General features: G+C 43.0%; 1 protein-coding gene across 1 annotated transcript; it reads left to right on the forward strand.

The window, feature by feature from the left end:
* LOC117322484 (speckle targeted PIP5K1A-regulated poly(A) polymerase-like) lies at positions 1-26,825 on the forward strand. Its single transcript, XM_033877424.1, has 11 exons — positions 1-275; positions 3,420-3,613; positions 4,524-5,162; positions 5,904-6,018; positions 18,763-18,872; positions 19,496-19,734; positions 20,478-20,707; positions 21,486-21,572; positions 22,275-22,399; positions 23,954-24,148; positions 25,656-26,825. The coding sequence occupies exons 1-11, from the start codon at positions 233-235 to the stop codon at positions 26,499-26,501; spliced, it is 2,823 nt and encodes a 940-aa protein (XP_033733315.1). The 5' UTR covers positions 1-232; the 3' UTR covers positions 26,502-26,825.
* Positions 26,826-26,913: the final 88 nt, after the last annotated feature.

Consider the following 26,913-nt stretch of genomic DNA (forward strand, 5'->3'; position numbering starts at 1 on the left):
AACGACCGTTTAACGTTGTTCAATGCGCCTTGTTTGGAGAGCTATAGAGTGCTATGAGAGCAGAGTATTGGATATAATTCGGTAAAAAAAGCGAAGTTAGGTGTTACCAGAAACAATTGATTTAGATTTTGTAGCTCCAGAATAATCTAACAAACAGATGCGCGTTGTTCTAGGTGGAAGTCAAGTGGATGAAACAACCGTAGTTCCCTTTTTTTGAGCACGCGGCTGGACGATGTTCGTGATTTGTGAGATTTGCGATATCACCATCAACACAGGTAATTTATGATACCACACCTGGAAATATGAGTGATTGATGGTTTTGAAGCCAAACCCTCGTACCTTTTGTGTCAAAAATACTTCGGATGTTGCATTAAATTGTGCGTTGTACTCTGGTTCAAGGTTTCAGCTATTGGAATTCTGAAATATTTTGCCTTTCGTATATTGACAATGCCACATTTTTTTTAATGTTTAATGTCTTGTCATCAGCCCGAGTCTGTTAATTGTTGGAATACATAATGAAATAACTATGAAATGATGCCCGTTACAAGGGAGGTATTACTCCAATAATATTAGAGGTTTACACGACAGGAAACTTTTGACAGGCTGTCATGTAACCTCTAATCACCACCGCGCATAAAACCTGTTGCTGTGACCCACCTAATTAAAGTCGTTTAAAAGTTATCTTTACTCACATTTCATATGATCTGACCTACCTTATTCTATTTATCTATCATAAATACACAAAGTCACACAACGTGTGTCCATAAATAAATCTTAAATGGGGCCCCCACATACAAAACATCTGCAATAAAGCCAACAAAACACTAGGTTTTCTAAAACGAAATTTAAACATCAATTCCATTTCTGTGAAACAGCAAGCATATAAATCATTAGTTCGGCCTTCAGTAGAATATGCTTGTACAATTTGGGACCCACATCTAAAAAACGACATTGACAAACTAGAAATGGTCCAACGACGAGCCGCCCGCTTTGTGACACACAGGTATCACAACACATCCAGTGTTGGCGATATGCTCCAAAGACTAGGCTGGCGTAGTCTTTCAGACAGGCGTAGGGATGCCAGACTCACTATGCTGTATAAAATCACACACAGCCTTGTTGCCATCAACAAAGACAATCATCTCACCACTCAAAACCGTCCAAACTCGACTATCACACTCCTTTTCCTATCAAGTCCCGCACTGCCGCACCACCTGTCGTAAAGAATCTTTCTTTCCAAACACCATATCCGAATGGAACAAACTCCCTCCTGATCTCATCTCTGCAAACACTATTACTGCCTTCAAATCCCAGCTCTCTTCCTACAAATATTAATTTCGTCCTCAATGTACATAGTTTTAACCTGATAATTTAGTGCTACTTCTTATTTTTCCCTTTAAGCATAGCGCAGATCATTGACAGCATCTTCATAATATTGAAGGAGGTCACAACAATCGGTAGAAGTAGAAGTAGAAATATCTATATCCAAGATCAGTGATTATTAGCCTCTTTTGTCGTTTAAGCGTAGGTCCCATTTGTATATACCGCCATACTTGTTTTGATTGTGACCTCTCGAGGTTATTTCCGGTTTATCCAAATATGGAGTTGAAATAGACGAAACAAACGAAACGCTGTGAAAATATCCACCAATGTAATCAGGTGGAATAAGACCTCATATACGTATAGGAGTAGGGAGGTATATGAATTTTGAGGGAAGCATTATTTCAATGATTCTATTGTTGCATCCATTAATCTACTTATGGTGATGGCAAAACATTATAAAGTCCTGACCCCAAGTAGTTGTGTAACAGTATATAAAAAGAGTACAGTTTGCCGCTTGGACTAGCACTAACACTAGCCTGATGCTTTACCAATTTAAACGATGATCGTCCCAGTCCAGTTCCACTAATCACTATGCTGGTAGGTTGTATGGTTTGAGAGCAAGAAGTTGCCTAACTTCAGCTAGCTAATTAAAGGTCTCTGGCTATTTTTTGGTTCTGACGCCAACCGACCATTAGCAACCAAACCCTATTTGAAACTGGGTAATTAAAAGTTCTACCCTGATTTAAGGGCGGAAAGAAAGATAAAATTAACACTTAAACGTTAATTAGCTGCTTGACATTATCAAAATCCTGGCTATGAAAATTTAACATTCTGCGCAGTGTAAATCCGTCTTGGGATGTTTGAGGTTACACGGCGTCTGTCATAATTTTCTCGACGTGTTATATATCCTCTAACATTGTTGGAGTAGAGGTTGCCAGTTCAAGCCCCAAGCATGGTCAGGAAATTTTCATTACTCCTTCCTATAACAGATTTGGTGCTGTTGACCACTGAAAGCTTGAGTAGATTGAGAGGCTTACTTGGAGATAAAGAACATGGGTTGGGGTTGTCTTCAGGGGCGAAAAATTTGTGAAGGAGGGATTAGTTTATAAGTAGAGAGTATAAGGTCACCTTACCACCTCAGACACAGAATTTCCCTTTAACCTAGTGATAGGATGAACGGTTCTAAGTTCGAAGCCTTGCACAGGCAGGTAGCTAAAATAGTTAGAATGTCCATCTAGAGTTCAGAAGCTTAAGTCACAGGTTCGATTCCTGGTCTGTTTGTTGCATTTTTCTTCTCCAGTTACACAAGCCTATGAAACATTAGAATTCCCGCAGAATGCTTTTTACCCATATGTAAAGGTTATTAACAATAAGAATAAAACTAGTTTGTTCTTGTCTCACCAATATGTAAATTTGGCATTATTGTAGAAATCACTAAGCATTCCTGTGTCATTTCTTTTTAATAGATTAATGATCACATGATATGCTGTTTTATGTAATACAATAACTTTGAGTGTTTCCATTTGTATTCAGAAAATCTACATAACACATTATATCAGCGTTAGAAACTGGTTGTTCAAAACAAAATACCACAATTTAATGAGAAAAAGTGGGAAAAACCTGCAGCTATATACATATACATCATTCAACAAGAAATTGACCCGGCTATTCATTTTTAAAAAAATTGAATATATTGAATAATTTGGGAAGACAATTTTATTGCTTTACATAGCATCACTATGTATTTAGCTAGCACACAGATTGAGTCATCAGTGTCCCAGGGCTTTTTCTCACTGGTTTGGGAAGGGTCCTTTTTGTCTCATTTTGGGAAGAAAATTGGTGAATTGGAAAAGATTTTTTAAGGAGTATATATAAACTGCAAATTTTGGGAATTTAGCTTTGAAATATAAATAATTTCAATTGGGAATTGGGCCCATTATATTACCACAGAAAGCCCTAAGAAAAAGCCCTGGTGTCCTATCCTGTTGTGGAATGGTAGCTAGAATAATATACCAGGAAACAGATCTTAAGAATATTTTATTTATTTTATCTAGTGTGAAAGACATATTAAAGTGATGTAACAAACGTTGTTGTAGCTGAAGAATATGACCGTCACATCAGCGGAAAAAGACACATCAACCAACTGAACTACTACCGAGAGAAAAAGAAACATGCTTCCTGCAGTGTGTTCGTGAAGGGATTCCCACCAAAAACAACTGAGTGGGAGCTAAAAGTTTACTTCAACAACTTTGGACCTGTGGACAAAATAATTTTTGATAAGAAGGACGAAGTATGCATTTTACACATGTAGAAATAAATATAAGCATTTAAAAGCAGTATTTTTTTGTAAAAAGAAATACAAAGTTTTCCTTCCACAATGTTTGCCAAATAAACTATGATACTGTATTGTTAGCTCAACTTGCTTGCAGGACCAATTCAAGTGAGCTCATACTGTGGAGTGACCTTCATCTATATTCATGCAACGTCACAGAGGTCAAAGTTGTTAAAACCTTTGAAGGACTTCTTCTCACTAACCAATTGGTCTATAATCATATTTGACTGATAGGTTTTTGAAATTGATCCTCACAAATTTTGCATTAAGAAACAACCTGGACCAATCAGGACTCAAAGTGGTTTCTATTTAGGTGGCCATAGAGCCATAAATTCACCATTGGCAACTGTTATTAAGGTGACTGCATGTCAACATGAAATTTTTTTTTGAAAAATACTGAGACATGAAGTAAAATCCAGAAATGTGCCCTATTTCCATCAAATAAACACTTTTCTGATCACAATCTAAAACTTGCTTTATAAAATTGCATGAATGAGTGTAAATTTGCTATTTGGTTATTATTCTTTCAAAGTTTGCAGTCAATGCTTGAATCAAATTTACTATCATCATGATATCCATTTTATTTTGTGAGATGAAGTCCCACAATTTTTGCAATGTGAAATGAATTTGACCCATATATAAGATCACAGAATTCAAATTTGTTTAAATATTCTAGCAACTTCTCACAAACTGAAAGGCAGAAAATCATCAGGTAAACAATGCAGGTCTATTAGGCCTCTTTTTGCAGGATTTTTCCATTGTTGAACATATATCCTACCATGGAGAAGATTGTTATGTATATTTGATTTATTCAATTTTAAAACAAACATAAAATTTTTAAATGCTGAATCTGAATTTCTGCTTGCAGCGTTTCCCCCAGTATGCCATAATAGAGTTTAAATATGAGCAGGCAGCTGATAATTGTCTGGGTTATACTAATCCCCACATCCTTAACAGCACCAAACTAAACGTGAGGAAACGTGACTTCAAAGAGCTGTCAGAACAACCATATTTCCCATGGCAGAAAGGAAGGGGCCAAACCCATGCTTGGAACCAACCTGGAGGGGTCCAGCCTCCACAAAGGGCATCCCAAAATCAATACGATCCAAGCTGGGACTCACAGGCGGGGTCGGCAGGGTTCTACAATCCCTCTGGGGGTCCTGGGTATGAACCCCACTGGCAGATGGATGGTGGATATGGAAACAACATGAGAAATTTTGACCCAAGCTATGATCCAAATATATATCCTGATTTTCAAGCAGGGTATGGTCAACAAGGTCAAGGACAGCAAGGTCAAGGACAGCAAAGTCAGGGTCAAGGACAGCAAGGTCAAGGACAGCAAGGCCTACCAGGTATTCCTGGGAAAAAGAAAAAGAAGAAGAAGAAAAAGGGAGGTGGTGATCAAGCTCAGAGGGATCAGCCTAAGATAAAGAAAGAGGATGTCATTGATCTGCCTGTTTCAGTGGAGGATTTCCTAAAGGAAATGATGTCACAGACTCAAAAAGGGGTGAGTTTTCATTGAAGGGTTGGGGGCTATATTGGGGCAACTCTGTTGTTTATTAGAGCTAGCTATGATAGACGAAGTAAGTGTTCACTACAGTAAAACAGGTTGTAGGGCCTGTAATTACAATTTTCTTTTGTGGAATATTATAGGCTATATAGGGGGTTAGTGTTCACAAGAGAAAAAAATTGTAGGGGCTAATTAAGGAGCAACTGTCTTTCATGCAGTATAAGAGGCTATGGAGGAGTTAAGTCTGTCTTTACTGTGGTAGGGAAGTCAACTTAGATTTGCTTTGGTGCAGGGATTGTCAGCTTGACATATTGTTACTGTGCCATACCATGGATGTAAATAGCTAATCTTCTGTTTAAAACTTCTTAAGTTTTAAGAAAGTTTATGCATTTGATGTTTTCTTTTCATTGCTTGGTTTGTGATAAAAATAATCAAATATGAGTCTATTCCATTCACAGGGCTATCTGAACTCTGGTGTACAAGGTTTGGAAGCATGTCCAGTTAAATTCTAGCATGTCCAGCCAAATTTTAACACTCAGGTTGTGATTTCCCTGTCCCTGGAACAGACCTGTGTAGGGCTATATACTTCTCCCATACTTTACAGGGGTTTCTTCATTTTGCTAGTGAAGACATTATTCTATGTCATACAAAGTAGAGGAAGGTAGCTGAGTTGTGTTACATGTATTTATAATAATCAGAAAGTTTTATAACAAATGACCTATTTTTCATTGTATTCAGATTCAGGCAGAAATGGGCGTGCTGGCAGACCTAATCCAAGTCACGTCACAGGAGCTCCAATCTCGCTATGTCATCTGTAAAACTCTGGAGGAGGTCCTCTCCTTATTCTTCCCAGGTATATTATCCAGCCATCAGCTGTGTGTGTTAGACTACTTATACCCCCCAGGCCACTGTCCGGCCATCAGCTGTGTGTGTTAGACTATGTCTATTTCCCCAGGTCACTGTCCGGCCATCAGCTGTGTGTGTTAGACTATGTCTATTTCCCCAGGTCACTGTCCGGCCATCAGCTGTGTGTGTTAGACTATGTCTATTTCCCCAGGTCACTGTCCGGCCATCAGCTGTGTGTGTTAGACTATGTCTATTTCCCCAGGTCACAGTCCGGCCATCAGCTGTGTGTGTTAGACTATGTCTATTTCCCCAGGTCACTGTCCAGCCATCAGCTGTGTGTGTTAGACTATGTCTATTTCCCCAGGTCACTGTCCGGCCATCAGCTGTGTGTGTTAGACTATTTATACTTCCCAGGTCACTGTCCGGCCATCAGCTGTGTGTGTTAGACTGTGTCTATTTCCCCAGGTCACTGTCCAGCCATCAGCTATGTGTGTTAGACTATGTCTATTTCCCCAAGTTACTGTCCGGCCATCAGCTGTGTGTGTTAGACTACTTATACCCCCCAGGTCACTGTCCAGCCATCAGCTGTGTGTGTTAGACTATGTCTATTTCCCCAGGTCACTGTCCGGCCATCAGCTGTGTGTGTTAGACTATGTCTATTTCCCCAGGTCACTGTCCGGCCATCAGCTGTGTGTGTTAGACTACTTATACCCCCCAGGTCACTGTCCAGCCATCAGCTGTGTGTGTTAGACTATGTCTATTTCCCCAGGTCACTGTCCAGCCATCAGCTGTGTGTTAGACTATGTCTATTTCCCCAGGTCACTGTCCGGCCATCAGCTGTGTGTGTTAGACTATTTATACCCCCCAGGTCACTGTCCAGCCATCAGCTGTGTGTGTTAGACTATGTCTATTTCCCCAGGTCACTGTCCGGCCATCAGCTGTGTGTTAGACTGTGTCTATTTCCCCAGGTTACTGTCCAGCCATCAGCTGTGTGTGTTAGACTACTTATACCCCCCAGGCCACTGTCAGGCCATTCAGCTGTTGTGGTTTTTAGACTAGTCTATTCCCCAGGTCCAAGTCCGGCCATCAGCTGGTGTGTTAGGACTATGTCTATTTCCCCAGGTCACGTCCAGCAATCAGCTGTGGTGTTTGATAGACTATGTATATTTACCCAGGGTACAGTCAGTCCCTCAGCTGGGGTTCGACTATGTATACCCCCAGGTACAGTCCGCCATCAGCTTGTGTGGGTCAGACACTGTGTTCTATTCCACAGGTCACTGTCCAAGCCATCAGATTTGTTGTGTTATGACTTTTTCTATTTCCCAAGGTCACTGTCCGGCCATCAGCTGTTGGTTAGACTGTGTTATTTTCCCCAGGTCACTGGACGGCAATCAGCTGTTGGTTGGGGTGTTAGACATGTCTATTTCCCAGTTTCCACTGTCCCGGCCATCAGCTGTGTGTGAGACTGTGTCTATTGCCCCAGTTTACTGTCCTATCCATCCAGCTTTTGTGTGTTAGACATGTTATTTCCAGGTCACCTGTCCGGCCATCAGCTCGTGTGTTGTGTAGACTATTTATACCCCCTAGGTAACTTGTCGGCCATCAGCTGTTGGTTAGGACTTATGTCTATTTCCCCAGGTCACTGTCCGGCCATCAGCTGTGTGTGTTAGACTATTTATACTTCCCAGGTTACTGTCCGGCCATCAGCTGTGTGTGTTAGACTATGTCTATTTCCCCAGGTCACTGTCCGGCCATCAGCTGTGTGTGTTAGACTATTTATACTTCCCCAGGTCACAGTCCAGCCATCAGCTGTGTGTGTTAGACTATTTATACTTCCCCAGGTCACTGTCCGGCCATCAGCTGTGTGAGTTAGACTATTTATACTTCCCCAGGTCACTGTCCGGCCATCAGCTGTGTGTGTTAGACTATTTATACTTCCCCAGGTCACTGTCCGGCCATCAGCTGTGTGAGTTAGACTATGTCTATTTCCCCAGGTCACTGTCCAGCCATCAGCTGTGTGTTAGACTATGTCTATTTCCCCAGGTCACTGTCCAGCCATCAGCTGTGTGTTAGACTGTGTCTATTTCCCGAGGTCACTGTCCGGCCATCAGCTGTGTGTTAGACTATGTCTATTTCCCCAGGTCACTGTCCGGCCATCAGCTGTGTGTGTTAGACTATGTCTATTTCCCCAGGTCACTGTCCAGTCATCAGCTGTGTGTGTTAGACTATGTCTATTTCCCCAGGTTACTGTCCAGCCATCAGCTGTGTGTTAGACTATGTCTATTTCCCCAGGTTACTGTCCGGCCATCAGCTGTGAGTTAGACTATGTCTATTTCCCCAGGTCACTGTCCGGCCATCAGCTGTGTGTGTTAGACTATGTCTATTTCCCCAGGTCACTGTCCAGCCATCAGCTGTGTGTGTTAGACTATGTCTACCTCCCAGGTCACTGTCTGGCCATCAGCTGTGTGTGTTAGACTATGTCTATTTCCCCAGGTCACTGTCCAGCCATCAGCTGTGTGTGTTAGACTATGTGTATTATCCCAGGTCACTGTCCAGCCATCAGCTGTGTGTTAGACTATGTCTATTTCCCCAGGTCACTGTCCGGCCATCAGCTGTGTGTGTTAGACTGTGTCTATTTCCCCAGGTCACTGTCCGGCCATCAGCTGTGTGTGTTAGACTATTTATACCCCCCAGGTCACTGTCCAGCCATCAGCTGTGTGTTAGACTATGTCTATTTCCCCAGGTCACTGTCCAGCCATCAGCTGTGTGTGTTAGACTATGTCTACCTCCCAGGTCACTGTCCGGCCATCAGCTGTGTGTTAGACTATGTCTATTTCCCCAGGTCACTGTCCAGCCATCAGCTGTGTGTGTTAGACTATGTCTACCTCCCAGGTCACTGTCCGGCCATCAGCTGTGTGTTAGACTATGTCTATTTCCCCAGGTCACTGTCCAGTCATCAGCTGTGTGTGTTAGACTATTTATACTTCCCAGGTCACTGTCCGGCCATCAGCTGTGTGTGTTAGACTATGTCTACCTCCCAGGTTACTGTCCGGCCATCAGCTGTGTGTGTTAGACTATGTCTATTTCCCCAGGTCACTGTCCAGTCATCAGCTGTGTGTGTTAGACTATTTATACTTCCCAGGTCACTGTCCGGCCATCAGCTGTGTGTGTTAGACTATGTCTATTTCCCCAGGTCACTGTCCGGCCATCAGCTGTGTGTGTTAGACTATTTATACCCCCCAGGTCACTGTCCGGCCATCAGCTGTGTGTGTTAGACTATGTCTATTTCCCCAGGTCACTGTCCAGTCATCAGCTGTGTGTGTTAGACTATTTATACTTCCCAGGTCACTGTCCGGCCATCAGCTGTGTGTGTTAGACTATGTCTATTTCCCCAGGTCACTGTCCGGCCATCAGCTGTGTGTGTTAGACTATTTATACCCCCCAGGTCACTGTCCAGCCATCAGCTGTGTGTGTTAGACTATGTCTATTTCCCCAGGTCACTGTCCGGCCATCAGCTGTGTGTTAGACTATGTTTATTTCCCCAGGTTACTGTCCAGCCATCAGCTGTGTGTGTTAGACTGTGTCTATTTCCCCAGGTCACTGTCCGGCCATCAGCTGTGTGTGTTAGACTATTTATACCCCCCAGGCCACTGTCCGGCCATCAGCTGTGTGTTAGACTATGTTTATTTCCCCAGGTTACTGTCCAGCCATCAGCTGTGTGTGTTAGACTGTGTCTATTTCCCCAGGTCACTGTCCGGCCATCAGCTGTGTGTGTTAGACTATTTATACCCCCCAGGTCACAGTCCGGCCATCAGCTGTGTGTGTTAGACTATGTCTATTTCCCCAGGTCACTGTCCAGTCATCAGCTGTGTGTGTTAGACTGTGTCTATTTCCCAGGTCACTGTCCGGCCATCAGCTGTGTGTGTTAGACTATGTCTACCTCCCAGGTCACTGTCCGGCCATCAGCTGTGTGTGTTAGACTATTTATACTTCCCAGGCCACTGTCCGGCCATCAGCTGTGTGTGTTAGACTATGTCTATTTCCCCAGGTCACTGTCCAGCCATCAGCTGTGTGTGTTAGACTATGTCTATTTCCCCAGGTCACAGTCCGTCCATCAGCTGTGTGTGTTAGACTATTTATACTTCCCAGGTCACTGTCCATCCATCAGCTGTGTGTGTTAGACTGTGTCTATTTCCCCAGGTCACTGTCCAGCCATCAGCTGTGTGTGTTAGACTATTTATACCTCCCAGGTTACTGTCCGGCCATCAGCTGTGTGCGTTAGACTATTTATACCTCCCAGGTCACTGTCCGGCCATCAGCTGTGTGTGTTAGACTATTTATACCTCCCAGGTCACTGTCCATCCATCAGCTGTGTGTGTTAGACTGTGTCTATTTCCCCAGGTCACTGTCCAGCCATCAGCTGTGTGTGTTAGACTATTTATACCTCCCAGGTTACTGTCCGGCCATCAGCTGTGTGCGTTAGACTATTTATACCTCCCAGGTCACTGTCCGGCCATCAGCTGTGTGTGTTAGACTATTTATACCTCCCAGGTCACTGTCCAGCCATCAGCTGTGTGTGTTAGACTTTCTATTCCCCAGGTCACTCCGCCATCAGCTGTGTGGTTAGACTATTTACCCCAGGTCACGTCCGCCATCGTGTGTGTGTTAGACTATTTATACCTCCCAGGTCACTGTCCAGCCATCAGCTGTGTGTGTTAGACTATGTCTATTTCCCCAGGTCACTGTCCGCCCATCAGCTGTGTGTGTTAGACTATGTATACCCCCAGGTCACTGTCCGGCCATCAGCTGTGTGTTAGACTATGTTTATTTCCCCAGGTTACTGTCCAGCCATCAGCTGTGTGTGTTAGACTGTGTCTATTTCCCCAGGTCACTGTCCGGCCATCAGCTGTGTGTGTTAGACTATTCTATCTTCCCCAGGTCACTGTCCAGCCATCAGCTGTGTGTGTTAGACTATGTCTATTTCCCCAGGTCACTGTCCGCCATCAGCTGTGTGTTTAGACTATTTATCCCAGGTACTGTCCGCATCAGGTTGTTAGACTGTCTTCCCAGTCACTGTCCAGCCATCAGCTGTGTGTGTTAGACTATGTCTATTTCCCCAGGTCACTGTCCAGCCATCAGCTGTGTGTGTTAGACTATGTCTATTTCCCCAGGTCACTGTCCAGGCCATCAGCTGTGTGTGTTAGACTATGTCTATTTCCCCAGGTCACTGTCCGGCCATCAGCTGTGTGTGTTAGACTATGTCTATTTCCCCAGGTCACTGTCCAGCCATCAGCTGTGTGTGTTAGACTATGTCTATTTCCCCAGGTCACTGTCCGGCCATCAGCTGTGTGTGTTAGACTATTTATACCCCCCAGGTCACTGTCCGGCCATCAGCTGTGTGAGTTAGACTACTTATACCCCCCAGGTCACTGTCCGGCCATCAGCTGTGTGTGTTAGACTATGTCTATTTCCCCAGGTCACTGTCCGGCCATCAGCTGTGTGTGTTAGACTATTTATACCCCCAGGTCACTGTCCGGCCATCAGCTGTGTGTGTTAGACTATGTCTATTTCCCCAGGTCACTGTCCGGCCATCAGCTGTGTGAGTTAGACTACTTATACCCCCCAGGTCACTGTCCGGCCATCAGCTGTGTGTGTTAGACTATGTCTATTTCCCCAGGTCACAGTCCGGCCATCAGCTGTGTGAGTTAGACTACTTATACCCCCCAGGTCACTGTCCGGCCATCAGCTATGTGTGTTAGACTATGTCTATTTCCCCAGGTTACTGTCCGGCCATCAGCTGTGTGTTAGACTGTGTCTATTTCCCCAGGTCACTGTCCAGCCATCAGCTGTGTGTGTTAGACTATGTCTATTTCCCCAGGTCACTGTCCAGTCATCAGCTGTGTGTGTTAGACTATGTCTATTTCCCCAGGTCACTGTCCAGCCATCAGCTGTGTGTGTTAGACTATTTATACTTCCCAGGTTACTGTCCAGTCATCAGCTGTGTGTGTTAGACTATGTCTATTTCCCCAGGTCACTGTCCAGTCATCAGCTGTGTGTGTTAGACTATTTATACTTCCCAGGTCACTGTCCGGCCATCAGCTGTGTGTGTTAGACTATTTATACTTCCCAGGTCACTGTCCAGTCATCAGCTGTGTGTGTTAGACTATGTCTATTTCCCCAGGTCACTGTCCGGCCATCAGCTGTGTGTGTTAGACTATTTATACCGCCCAGGTCACTGTCCAGTCATCAGCTGTGTGTGTTAGACTGTGTCTATTTCCCCAGGTCACTGTCCAGTCATCAGCTGTGTGTTAGACTATGTCTATTTCCCAAGGTTACTGTCCGGCCATCAGCTGTGTGTGTTAGACTATTTATACCTCCCAGGTTACTGTCCAGCCATCAGCTGTGTGTTAGACTATTTATACCTCCCAGGTTACTGTCCGGCCATCAGCTGTGTGTGTTAGACTATTTATACCTCCCAGGTTACTGTCCGGCCATCAGCTGTGTGTGTTAGACTATTTATACTTCCCAGGTCACTGTCCAGCCATCAGCTGTGTGTTAGACTATGTCTATTTCCCCAGGTTACTGTCCGGCCATCAGCTGTGTGTGTTAGACTATTTATACCTCCCAGGTTACTGTCCAGCCATCAGCTGTGTGTGTTAGACTGTGTCTATTTCCCCAGGTCACTGTCCAGCCATCAGCTGTGTGTGTTAGACTATTTATACCCCCAGGTCACAGTCCGGCCATCAGCTGTGTGTGTTAGACTATGTCTATTTCCCCAGGTCACTGTCCGGCCATCAGCTGTATGTGTTAGACTATGTCTATTTCCCCAGGTCACTGTCCAGCCATCAGCTGTGTGTGTTAGACTATGTCTATTTCCCCAGGTCACTGTCCAGTCATCAGCTGTGTGTGTTAGACTATTTATACCCCCCAGGTCACAGTCCGCCCATCAGCTGTGTGTGTTAGACTATTTATACCCCCCAGGTCACTGTCCAGCCATCAGCTGTGTGTGTTAGACTATTTATACCGCCCAGGTCACTGTCCAGCCATCAGCTGTGTGTGTTAGACTATGTCTATTTCCCCAGGTCACTGTCCGGCCATCAGCTGTGTGTTAGACTATGTCTATTTCCCCAGGTCACTGTCCAGTCATCAGCTGTGTGTGTTAGACTATTTATACCTCCCAGGTCACTGTCCAGTCATCAGCTGTGTGTGTTAGACTATTTATACTTCCCAGGTCACTGTCCGGCCATCAGCTGTGTGTTAGACTATGTCTATTTCCCCAGGTCACTGTCCAGCCATCAGCTGTGTGTGTTAGACTATGTCTATTTCCCCAGGTCACTGTCCAGCCATCAGCTGTGTGTTAGACTGTGTCTATTTCCCCAGGTCACTGTCCGGCCATCAGCTGTGTGTTAGACTATGTCTATTTCCCCAGGTCACTGTCCGGCCATCAGCTATGTGTGTTAGACTATGTCTATTTCCCCAGGTCACTGTCCGGCCATCAGCTGTGTGTTAGACTATGTCTATTTCCCCAGGTCACTGTCCGGCCATCAGCTGTGTGTGTTAGACTATGTCTATTTCCCCAGGTCACTGTCCGGCCATCAGCTGTGTGTTAGACTATGTCTATTTCCCCAGGTCACTGTCCGGCCATCAGCTGTGTGTGTTAGACTATTTATACCGCCCAGGTCACTGTCCAGCCATCAGCTGTGTGTGTTAGACTATGTCTATTTCCCCAGGTCACTGTCCGGCCATCAGCTGTGTGTGTTAGACTATTTATACCCCCCAGGTCACTGTCCAGCCATCAGCTGTGTGTGTTAGACTATTTATACCGCCCAGGTCACTGTCCGGCCATCAGCTGTGTGTGTTAGACTATGTCTATTTCCCCAGGTCACTGTCCGGCCATCAGCTGTGTGTGTTAGACTATTTATACCCCCCAGGTCACTGTCCAGTCATCAGCTGTGTGTGTTAGACTATTTATTACCGCCCAGGTCACTGTCCAGCCATCAGCTGTGTGTGTTAGACTATGTCTATTTCCCCAGGTCACTGTCCGGCCATCAGCTGTGTGTGTTAGACTATTTATACCCCCCAGGTCACTGTCCGGCCATCAGCTGTGTGTGTTAGACTATGTCTATTTCCCCAGGTCACTGTCCAGCCATCAGCTGTGTGTGTTAGACTATGTCTATTTCCCCAGGTCACTGTCCGGCCATCAGCTGTGTGTTAGACTATTTATACCTCCCAGGTCACTGTCCAGCCATCAGCTGTGTGTGTTAGACTATTTATACTTCCCAGGTCACTGTCCGGCCATCAGCTGTGTGAGTTAGACTATGTCTATTTCCCCAGGTCACTGTCCGGCCATCAGCTGTGTGTGTTAGACTATGTCTATTTCCCCAGGTCACTGTCCAGCCATCAGCTGTGTGTGTTAGACTATTTATACTTCCCAGGTCACTGTCCGGCCATCAGCTGTGTGTGTTAGACTATGTCTATTTCCCCAGGTCACTGTCCGGCCATCAGCTGTGTGTGTTAGACTATGTCTATTTCCCCAGGTCACTGTCCAGCCATCAGCTGTGTGTGTTAGACTATTTATACCCCCCAGGTCACTGTCCGGCCATCAGCTGTGTGTGTGTTAGACTATGTCTATTTCCCCAGGTCACTGTCCAGCCATCAGCTGTGTGTTAGACTATTTATACCCCCCAGGTCACTGTCCGGCCATCAGGTGTGTGTGTTAGACTATGTCTATTTCCCCAGGTCACTGTCCAGCCATCAGCTGTGTGTGTTAGACTATTTATACTTCCCAGGTCACTGTCCGGCCATCAGCTGTGTGTGTTAGACTATGTCTATTTCCCCAGGTCACTGTCCAGCCATCAGCTGTGTGTGTTAGACTATTTATACCCCCCAGGTCACTGTCCGGCCATCAGCTGTGTGTGTTAGACTATGTCTATTTCCCCAGGTCACTGTCCAGCCATCAGCTGTGTGTTAGACTATTTATACCTCCCAGGTTACTGTCCGGCCATCAGCTGTGTGTGTTAGACTATTTATACCTCCCAGGTTACTGTCCGGCCATCAGCTGTGTGTGTTAGACTATTTATACTTCCCAGGTCACTGTCCAGCCATCAGCTGTGTGTTAGACTATGTCTATTTCCCCAGGTTACTGTCCGGCCATCAGCTGTGTGTGTTAGACTATTTATACCTCCCAGGTTACTGTCCAGCCATCAGCTGTGTGTGTTAGACTGTGTCTATTTCCCCAGGTCACTGTCCAGCCATCAGCTGTGTGTGTTAGACTATTTATACCCCCAGGTCACAGTCCGGCCATCAGCTGTGTGTGTTAGACTATGTCTATTTCCCCAGGTCACTGTCCGGCCATCAGCTGTATGTGTTAGACTATGTCTATTTCCCCAGGTCACTGTCCAGCCATCAGCTGTGTGTGTTAGACTATGTCTATTTCCCCAGGTCACTGTCCAGTCATCAGCTGTGTGTGTTAGACTATTTATACCCCCCAGGTCACAGTCCGCCCATCAGCTGTGTGTGTTAGACTATTTATACCCCCCAGGTCACTGTCCAGCCATCAGCTGTGTGTGTTAGACTATTTATACCGCCCAGGTCACTGTCCAGCCATCAGCTGTGTGTGTTAGACTATGTCTATTTCCCCAGGTCACTGTCCGGCCATCAGCTGTGTGTTAGACTATGTCTATTTCCCCAGGTCACTGTCCAGTCATCAGCTGTGTGTGTTAGACTATTTATACCTCCCAGGTCACTGTCCAGTCATCAGCTGTGTGTGTTAGACTATTTATACTTCCCAGGTCACTGTCCGGCCATCAGCTGTGTGTTAGACTATGTCTATTTCCCCAGGTCACTGTCCAGCCATCAGCTGTGTGTGTTAGACTATGTCTATTTCCCCAGGTCACTGTCCAGCCATCAGCTGTGTGTTAGACTGTGTCTATTTCCCCAGGTCACTGTCCGGCCATCAGCTGTGTGTTAGACTATGTCTATTTCCCCAGGTCACTGTCCGGCCATCAGCTATGTGTGTTAGACTATGTCTATTTCCCCAGGTCACTGTCCGGCCATCAGCTGTGTGTTAGACTATGTCTATTTCCCCAGGTCACTGTCCGGCCATCAGCTGTGTGTGTTAGACTATGTCTATTTCCCCAGGTCACTGTCCGGCCATCAGCTGTGTGTTAGACTATGTCTATTTCCCCAGGTCACTGTCCGGCCATCAGCTGTGTGTGTTAGACTATTTATACCGCCCAGGTCACTGTCCAGCCATCAGCTGTGTGTGTTAGACTATGTCTATTTCCCCAGGTCACTGTCCGGCCATCAGCTGTGTGTGTTAGACTATTTATACCCCCCAGGTCACTGTCCAGCCATCAGCTGTGTGTGTTAGACTATTTATACCGCCCAGGTCACTGTCCGGCCATCAGCTGTGTGTGTTAGACTATGTCTATTTCCCCAGGTCACTGTCCGGCCATCAGCTGTGTGTGTTAGACTATTTATACCCCCCAGGTCACTGTCCAGTCATCAGCTGTGTGTGTTAGACTATTTATACCGCCCAGGTCACTGTCCAGCCATCAGCTGTGTGTGTTAGACTATGTCTATTTCCCCAGGTCACTGTCCGGCCATCAGCTGTGTGTGTTAGACTATTTATACCCCCCAGGTCACTGTCCGGCCATCAGCTGTGTGTGTTAGACTATGTCTATTTCCCCAGGTCACTGTCCAGCCATCAGCTGTGTGTGTTAGACTATGTCTATTTCCCCAGGTCACTGTCCGGCCATCAGCTGTGTGTTAGACTATTTATACCTCCCAGGTCACTGTCCAGCCATCAGCTGTGTGTGTTAGACTATTTATACTTCCCAGGTCACTGTCCGGCCATCAGCTGTGTGAGTTAGACTATGTCTATTTCCCCAGGTCACTGTCCGGCCATCAGCTGTGTGTGTTAGACTATGTCTATTTCCCCAGGTCACTGTCCAGCCATCAGCTGTGTGTGTTAGACTATTTATACTTCCCAGGTCACTGTCCGGCCATCAGCTGTGTGTGTTAGACTATGTCTATTTCCCCAGGTCACTGTCCGGCCATCAGCTGTGTGTGTTAGACTATGTCTATTTCCCCAGGTCACTGTCCAGCCATCAGCTGTGTGTGTTAGACTATTTATACCCCCCAGGTCACTGTCCGGCCATCAGCTGTGTGTGTGTTAGACTATGTCTATTTCCCCAGGTCACTGTCCAGCCATCAGCTGTGTGTTAGACTATTTATACCCCCCAGGTCACTGTCCGGCCATCAGGTGTGTGTGTTAGACTATGTCTATTTCCCCAGGTCACTGTCCAGCCATCAGCTGTGTGTGTTAGACTATTTATACTTCCCAGGTCACTGTCCGGCCATCAGCTGTGTGTGTTAGACTATGTCTATTTCCCCAGGTCACTGTCCAGCCATCAGCTGTGTGTGTTAGACTATTTATACCCCCCAGGTCACTGTCCGGCCATCAGCTGTGTGTGTTAGACTATGTCTATTTCCCCAGGTCACTGTCCAGCCATCAGCTGTGTGTGTTAGACTATTTATACTTCCCAGGTCACTGTCCGGCCATCAGCTGTGTGTGTTAGACTATGTCTATTTCCCCAGGTCACTGTCCGGCCATCAGCTGTGTGTGTTAGACTATGTCTATTTCCCCAGGTCACTGTCCAGCCATCAGCTGTGTGTGTTAGACTATTTATACCCCCCAGGTCACTGTCCGGCCATCAGCTGTGTGTGTGTTAGACTATGTCTATTTCCCCAGGTCACTGTCCAGCCATCAGCTGTGTGTTAGACTATTTATACCCCCCAGGTCACTGTCCGGCCATCAGGTGTGTGTGTTAGACTATGTCTATTTCCCCAGGTCACTGTCCAGCCATCAGCTGTGTGTGTTAGACTATTTATACTTCCCAGGTCACTGTCCGGCCATCAGCTGTGTGTGTTAGACTATGTCTATTTCCCCAGGTCACTGTCCAGCCATCAGCTGTGTGTGTTAGACTATTTATACCCCCCAGGTCACTGTCCGGCCATCAGCTGTGTGTGTTAGACTATGTCTATTTCCCCAGGTCACTGTCCGGCCATCAGCTGTGTGTGTTAGACTATGTCTATTTCCCCAGGTCACTGTCCAGCCATCAGCTGTGTGTTAGACTATGTCTATTTCCCCAGGTCACTGTCCGGCCATCAGCTGTGTGTGTTAGACTATGTCTATTTCCCCAGGTCACTGTCCAGCCATCAGCTGTGTGTGTTAGACTATGTCTACCTCCCAGGTCACTGTCCAGCCATCAGCTGTGTGTGTTAGACTGTGTCTATTTCCCAGGTACATGTCATCAGCTGTTTGTGTTGAACTTTGTACATGTATACTGATTTATTTGTTACCTGGTGAACAGTCTTATCATCATAACGATTCTGTAATGATTGCACATAATTAATCTGTATGTTCCAGTATATTGCGGCTGATATTTACCTAGTTTTAGAGGTTACATATCTACTCCCCCTGGAAAGAACATTAACGTGTCCTCCAGATTCCAGGAGTTACCATGATGTTTAACTTTACTGGATATTTCTTGTTTTAAAAAAGTTTTTACTTTAATTCAGGTATACACAGATGACTTTTGTTTTCGTTTTTCAATGAGGCATTTTTTTTCAGAACATCCATGTTTTTTGTGTCTTCAGTGATTTTTAGCATAAGATGGATTAGATTTTATATTTTAGCTACACCCAGTATACCATACTGTAACTACTATATATTTCTCACCTACAGGTGTGAGTATCAACCAGTTTGGGTCGTCTGTGAATGGTTTTGGTATCAAAGGCTGTGACATGGATATTTATATAGACCTTACCAATCTGGGCATTCCTTGTCGCTCACAGGTAAGTAAAACTCATGGCTATAACTGGATGGTTATACTTGGTCTGTAGTGCATCAGACTTACAGACCTGAGGTGGAAATCCAACGTCTGGGGTTGTATCCCTTCTATGAACACATTTGTAATTAGTGTTAATTCATACTCTAAGATCAAGATTCTTCCTGTGCTGTTGTGGTTGTAACTTTGAGTAAGACAGTACTCTAACTGCTCTGTGTAGTACTTGACAGGTCTCTTGTATGATGTTCAGTGGGTAGCCACAAGCTGCTAGATGAAGACTTTTTCTCAGAGTTGCTAAATATATCAAGGTGATAAACCTACTAAACAAATGAGACCATTTTCGTTGTAATATATACATTTTGTACATGTATTAATACATGTACTCAAAATGACTTGATTCTTTGATATGTCGCGTGATGTTGTGTCCTTTGGTTAAACACTGTACCCTAAATACTATGGATGTCATGCAGCTGGCCTCCTGTCTGTATGTTGTAAAGAGAGGTAGCCACCAGCTACTACAATGTATGTAACCCCAAACTGACCCTTGTTGGTAAATGTATATCTAAACCCTAAACGCAGCAAACAACACAATAATTATGTGATGCTTTATTTTAAATCTTTTGCTCACAGGCTATAGACTTACCTTATGTACGAGACATCAGGTTCTTGAAGAAACAAAAGGGGCCTCTGGGTCATGATGACATGGTCAAGATTACGCCTATTGATAAAGCAAAACTGATTTTGCGAATCCTTGTCGAACATGCTCCATCTTGTTCAGAGTTGACATTAATACCAAGCAACCGATGTCCAATTGTACGTTTCACTCACTTGGAATCTGGCATCAAGTGTGATCTCTCCATTGACAACAAGTGAGTTCTTTGTAAATTGATATCAGTGATTCCTGTGGTAGCTGTCACCTAGATGTGTACTCACACCTCTTTGTCCCGATATTTGTTATTTATGAAACAGGAGAAGGAGAAAATGTAACAGGCAGACCGGGGTTTGAACCTGGGACCCTCCAAACACTAGCCGAATGCTTTACCAATTTAGCTACCTGGCCGCTAATGATCGACCCAGTCCAGTTCCGCTACATATAAAAAACAAAGACAGACATTGTCTTCTTTGCAATTATTTGTCAATATTTATTCATATTGTATGTTTTATATTTACTCTTTATAATGCCCAGTTGCTTTGTCAGACATTTTTTTCAATTTTAAAATAATTCAATGATTGTAAAACGAATGAAGAAAATATCATATAGTCAGGATTGTATAGTCCCCTATCCTACACATGGTGGGGTTATCATCTGTTAGTCTTATTGAGTTATCTCCCTTCCTTCTTTCTATGAAGAAACTTTGTTGAGGCATACTCCTTGCTTGTAATGTACATTTGTTGTTGTTGTTTCGTCCTCTGATAAACATGGCACGCTCAGAGTGAATCTGGCACACAACACATGATCAAATATCCATGTCTCCCTAAAGCATGTTGAGATCATCATCCTACGGAAGGAATTTAGCTATTTCTTCTTTAGTTGGATTGTGAACTATGCAGGCTTTGCTTTGTCACATGAGATGTAATCAATAACATTTTAAAGTCAGTGTTATCTTTGTAGACTGGCCCTGCAGAACACTCGTCTTCTACAGACACTGAGTCTGTATGATCAGCGAGTACGCCCTCTTGTGTATGTAGTGAGGTACTGGGCCAAGCTGAAAGGACTAGCAGGGAACCCACGAGCTTTACCATGTCTCTCTAACTATGCTCTCACTCTCATGGTCATCTACTACCTACAAAACCTTCGTCCTAAGGTGCTCCCAACCGTACAGGAAATGGCCGATCTTTGTGGTAAGTCATTAAAGAAGTGAAAAGAGGAAATGTCTGTGTTGTCCAGTAGTCTATCTGATGGATACTTTGCTTGTTTTTGTTTAACGTCCTATTAACAGCCAGGGTCATTTAAGGAGGTGCCAGGTTTTGGTGGTGGAGGGAAGCCGGAGTACCCGGACAAAAACCACCAGCCTACGGTCAGTACCTGGCAACTGCCCCACGTAGATTTCGAACTCGCAACCCAGAGGTGGAGGGCTAGTGATGAAGTGTCAGGACACCTTAACCACTCGGCCACCGCGGCCCCTATCTGATGGATACATGTCATCACTCGATGCTATTTTCCTACATTTCCATATGTCCAACCGTATATTAATTTACCATTAAAATTCCATAACATCTGAACTTTATTTATTTAACTTTTCACATTCATTTTAATAATTTATTTTAATTGTTTTGTTCAAATATTTAAATTGCTGTCAGTAGATAACCTGTTAATTTGCTCCAATATTATGGTTTAAACTATGAACTTGGCCTATTTCTATGTAATATGATATCCAACAATGAATCTGTAGACGGATTTTACATAAGTGTTTAACACTTGTTTCCGAATCCAATTCATCCCTATGTGTGTTCGCTGTAGTGAATGTAAAGGATGTATATTGAATGAAATAAAGTTTATACTAACAATGAGTATATACAGAATGTAGTTATTACCTATAATAAACAATTTGTACGAGAGTGCTGCTAATGTCAACATGTCTGTCTGAAGTCATTACTGTAGTCACTGTTTACTCTCTAGGTCATCAACGTACAATAATCAACAAATGGGATTGTTCCTTTGTGGCCGCACAGTTCATACCTCCCACCATGAATTCACAGACAACAGGTAAATAAGCTTCCATGCTACTACTTACCGGACATAGGATATTTATTATTTGGTACATGAACCATATTTATCCTGATTGGAGTGAAGAAAGCTGTAGGGGTTACGGGCCTTGATTCTCTTTTCTCTGAAATTTCCATACTGTATGTGTTTTGAGTTTCTAGCTGGAGTGGATCACTGACTTGAAGTTCTATTTGTCCATCATTTTTTGTTGAAATAACTATGTTCAGTAGCCACAGATACTGTATTCATTTAATAAAAGAGCATTTTATTTTCGATTTTGATATTTCGATTTCAGACTGCATTTGTTGCAAATTAATAGTTTAACTTGTTTTCTCAGAAAATATGGACAGTGGTTCTTATGAGAACAAAGACTTTATTTTATCCAATTTAACTGCACAGTATTGATGTTTAACCTAGAAGAACGTTAACATTCAGGTAAAATATTGGCATCGACAGTTAATGATTGTATGATGAACACTGTAAAACTTGTCATCTTTTGTGGCAGACATACAGAGGGACGATCAGTACCACTTTTATTAGAACACTATGTGGCAGTAGCATACTAAGTCACCTACAAATACCCAAATCTTGGAAGTCTGACATTTGTGGAAGTTTTTTAATTCTTTTAAATGGATGACATACATACATGCATAATAAAAAACCCTGTTTTTACATCTGAGATATACTGTTGTGTGTTACCAGAGGAGCTGTTGGCAGGCTTTTTCTCCTTCTTTGCGGAGTTTGATTTCCACACCTTAGGCATGTATATGCGAACTGGACAACCGTTCCCTGTTGCTGAGGCAGTAAATTTAGGAATTCCTATGAAGGTAAGTGCTACTACTCCTGTATAAGTGCTCCAGTATAACCTCCAAAAATAAACAGGAGGCATTAGGTAATCACTTTGTTTATGTATTTCCTAAATAACTTATCCTTATATCGGAAACCTCAAGGACTTGTTGCTCCTTAATAACTTATCCTGATATCGGAAACCTCAAGGACTTGTTGCTCCTTAATAACTTATCCTGATATCGGAAACCTCAATGATGTGTAAATCCTTAATAACTTATCCTTATATCGGAAACCTCAAGGACTTGTTGCTCCTTAATAACTTATCCTGATATCGGAAACCTTATCCTTATATCGGAAACCTCAAGGACTTGTTGCTCCTTAATAACTTATCCTTATATCGGAAACCTCAATGATGTGTAGTTCCTTAATAACTTATCCTGATATCGGAAACCTCAAGGACTTGTTGCTCCTTAATAACTTATCCTGATATCGGAAACCTCAATGATGTGTAGTTCCTTAATAACTTATCCTGATATCGGAAACCTCAAGGACTTGTTGCTCCTTAATAACTTATCCTGATATCGGAAACCTCAATGATGTGTAAATCCTTAATAACTTATCCTTATATCGGAAACCTCAAGGACTTGTTGCTCCTTAATAACTTATCCTGATATCGGAAACCTTATCCTTATATCGGAAACCTCAAGGACTTGTTGCTCCTTAATAACTTATCCTTATATCGGAAACCTCAATGATGTGTAGTTCCTTAATAACTTATCCTGATATCGGAAACCTCAAGGACTTGTTGCTCCTTAATAACTTATCCTGATATCGGAAACCTCAATGATGTGTAGTTCCTTAATAACTTATCCTGATATCGGAAACCTCAAGGACTTGTTGCTCCTTAATAACTTATCCTGATATCGGAAACCTCAATGATGTGTAGTTCCTTAATAACTTATCCTGATATCGGAAACCTCAATGATGTGTAGTTCCTTAATAACTTATCTTGATATCGGAAACCTCAATGATGTGTAAATCCTTAATAACTTATCCTGATATCGGAAACCTCAAGGACTTGTTGCTCCTTAATAACTTATCCTGATATCGGAAACCTCAATGACATGTATCTCCTTAATAACTTATCCTGATATCAGAAACCTCAATGACGTGTGGCCATGTTTATTTACTCTCCCTCTCTTTGGGAATATATAGTGTAATATTCAGATGTACATTGTATTATGAGTTGTGTTTCTATATATTTTTTAGATGATAATGATCTTTAGAAAAAGGATGCTGTTTTTTGCATGGAGGATATATTTAAAGATCAAACTCAATATCTAAAATTTGAAATTTTAGTAGCTTTGAAATGGAAGTACAAAATACCATATACTGTCTGCTTTAAAGTCTTATTTTACATATTTTTGAAAATACCAATAATTTCAACTTTCTGAAAGATATACACTGAATTCTTTTTGGGTCCAAAATCTGTATGAAGTTTTCCATTATGCGATTGGGTTGGAATATTTTGATTAAGTCAGGATATTGTAACTTTTTTAACCTATTGACATTTAACCTTAATGTTTTACCAGATCGGGATGTTTAACATCCAAGATCCGTTTGTACTGGACCACAATATCACTTTCAACATCAACGAGAAGATGCGGCAGCTGATTGCGATGGAGTTCCGTGTGGCGGCAGCTAAAGCGGCCAAGTGGAATAATCCAGATAATACTGGCACAAGGACCATACTGGATCTGTTTACAGAAGAGGTCCCCGAAGGAGTGGTGAGTTTACCATGTTTCTTACTCCAAACGCGACTACCAGGCATTAAATAGGGGCAGATTTTGTTTTCTACAAAAAAGGTCAAGGTCAAAGCTTTAAATAGGGGCAGGTTTTGTTTTCTGCAGAAAGGTCAAGGTCAAAGTTTTAGTGCTCCCTTACCAAACACTTTAAGGTGGTAACCACTCGCACGATAAACCAAATCTTGTGCATATTCATAGTTTTTGCCTTCAGATGTCAGTCCATTCCTTTCTTTGACTTTATTTTATGGTATTTGTCTAAGTAACCTGGTCTACAATCTTTCTTTGGCACAGTGGGGATTTATATTTGAAAGCGATTTCACATCAACTTAAAATCTGTACTTCGTTCAGTTTTATCTGAAAATCGTCATTTGCTTTAGCGATCATGGCCATCTTTAAAAAAAGAAAATCTATACAATTTAAAGTGAAGAAGTATTGAGAGAATATTCCTGCTACTGTATGTTATAACAATGCATATTTCTTGGTAATCAGGAGTGTACTTTAACATGATGTAATTATGGTATTCTAATGGTGTCTTTATACAATTAATGATTCTGCCAACAATGGGTTAACAGCAGAGTACAGAGTGTCTGGTGAAGTCTTAGTAATCATTGACAGATTCATTTCAAAATACATTGTACAAGCACAGGGAACTTGCCTGACTGTGTACGTAGATGAGACATGATCAATATAAATTAAGATGTTATTTGAGTGTTAGTTCAAGATGTTGTAGTCTGGATCCATTATGATTAATGTTTTGGTTTTGATTCTGTTGTTAGATATTCGTTCGTTATTTGGAGTTTAATTGACAAATAGATTTATAAAATCTTAACAAGCCCAAAATATCAACCACAGTTTAATATACACTCAATACTTTTTTGAAGAAGGTATGTCTGTTTTGCAAGACAGGGCACCTCATGATGTTCTTATCAAACTTCATGTAGTATTTAATGTTTGTCATAGGTAAAAGTACAGCCAGTCTTATGCTAATGTACTTCAGTTTAATTATACCGCTCACAATGAATTTACGGGGATAAACTGGAATCAGGTTGCCTGTCCTTTTCAGTCTGAATTTTGTCTGGCAGTTTTTAATGTAAACCCTTCCTGAAACTAGGTTGTAGTCATCACCCTCTGTAGTTCACCTGTTTTCATTTTTTAGATCTGAATATTTTATGGCAGTTATCCCCCTTTCTGTTATAATTATAGACTGGCTTATCCAGACAACTCCTCTTACTTGTGTTTTTCATCCAAACTTTTCGAAGCTTCATGTACACAGTACACTGAATGTGGGCTTACCGCCTTTATCTGCTGTTTCCCCCCTTCTTGTATATAATCTAAAAAAGGGTTAAGGGCAGAGTGGGAACCTGGGTGGAATCGGGAGTGAGGGGAATAGGCTTAGCCATCCTGGCAACAGTTCTAGCTGCAGGCTGATTTATCTTTGCTTTAAACATAAAAGTTTGAATGTCCGCCAATGGTAATATTTATCTTTCAGGAGTTTACCGACCTCACTAGCAAGACAACCTCTGGAATCCAGCTCGGTGAATATCAGTTTACTCTGGAACTCAAGATGGATAACCTTGATCAGGGTTTGCTTCATACACTGAGAAGGACTGGCAATATACAGGTGGCCTGGTGCAAAAAAATGTGTGTTTTTGCCTATGGCATTCTGGAACGTGTGCTCATGTATGATATAGAAATCAACAAAACCAATATAACGGATCCCCTGCCAAAGTCACGCTACTATAATCACAAGGCTAAAGGCAGGAAACGTTCCAACAGCTCCAATTCACAGGATGCTGAAAGCAAGAAAACAAAAACGGCGGATACAACACAGGAACCTGAAACTTCTAAGGATGGGGAGAGTGGCGAGAAGGAAAATATAAATGTTTTGCCAGGCCCTGGTGTAGAACTGGAAACAGATTCTACACAGACAGTCGGAACTGTGACTGGAGCCGAAGGGGGGCAAGAGGCTGAGCCAATGGAAGAAGATAAAACCGAAAGCTACGAGGATGCCGATGTTTACCTTGACATGGATGTAAAGATTTTCTGTAGAACATGGGCAGAACGCAAAAAATTCATGTCAGCCTTCAAGGAACGTGGTTACACAGACAGTATTGAGTTAGAACAGGCGGTATCGGAACGCCTGTATTACGACCACTTTAAGACGGCCAAGTTTCCTATTGTGGAGTACAACTTTGTTATCAAGTCCATTGTGAATGGAAGTAACGCTGTACTGCTTATCACTGCAAATGGTGACAAAGACCAAAAGGAGTTTTACTGTGTCTTTCATTACATCAAAAAGTTTCTCACCAAAATGGCAGATAAGCATTTCTCATAGAACTTGATTAATTCGCAAGTACTTCCAAGTAGAATATCACTCCAGGGGACTCTGTTGATAAGACATATTCTGTGGGTAGAAAAATTGCTTGGATATAGATAAGTACTGCTCAGCATATAATCACATTGAACAGCTGTCATGTTCTTGAATAGATCACATTGTATCAACTGATTCTGAATGCTTCAAGTGAAATATTACAGTGGACAATTCTCTAATCCTATAGTATGTGTCGTGTACTGAAGATTTCTAGTGCTTCAAGTAAAATTCCACATTTTGTAATTTCACATCTATTTGATGAAATAATATAAAATCATGCCAGTGTATAACAATCAGGGATCACCATGGCTTCAGATTTTACTATGGAGGAAACTGCGGGATCATTTTCCCAGCGCGCCGCAAGACCAATATTAAT

Source organism: Pecten maximus, chromosome 2, assembly GCF_902652985.1.
Source record: "Pecten maximus chromosome 2, xPecMax1.1, whole genome shotgun sequence".
Taxonomy (NCBI): Eukaryota; Metazoa; Mollusca; class Bivalvia; order Pectinida; family Pectinidae; genus Pecten; species Pecten maximus.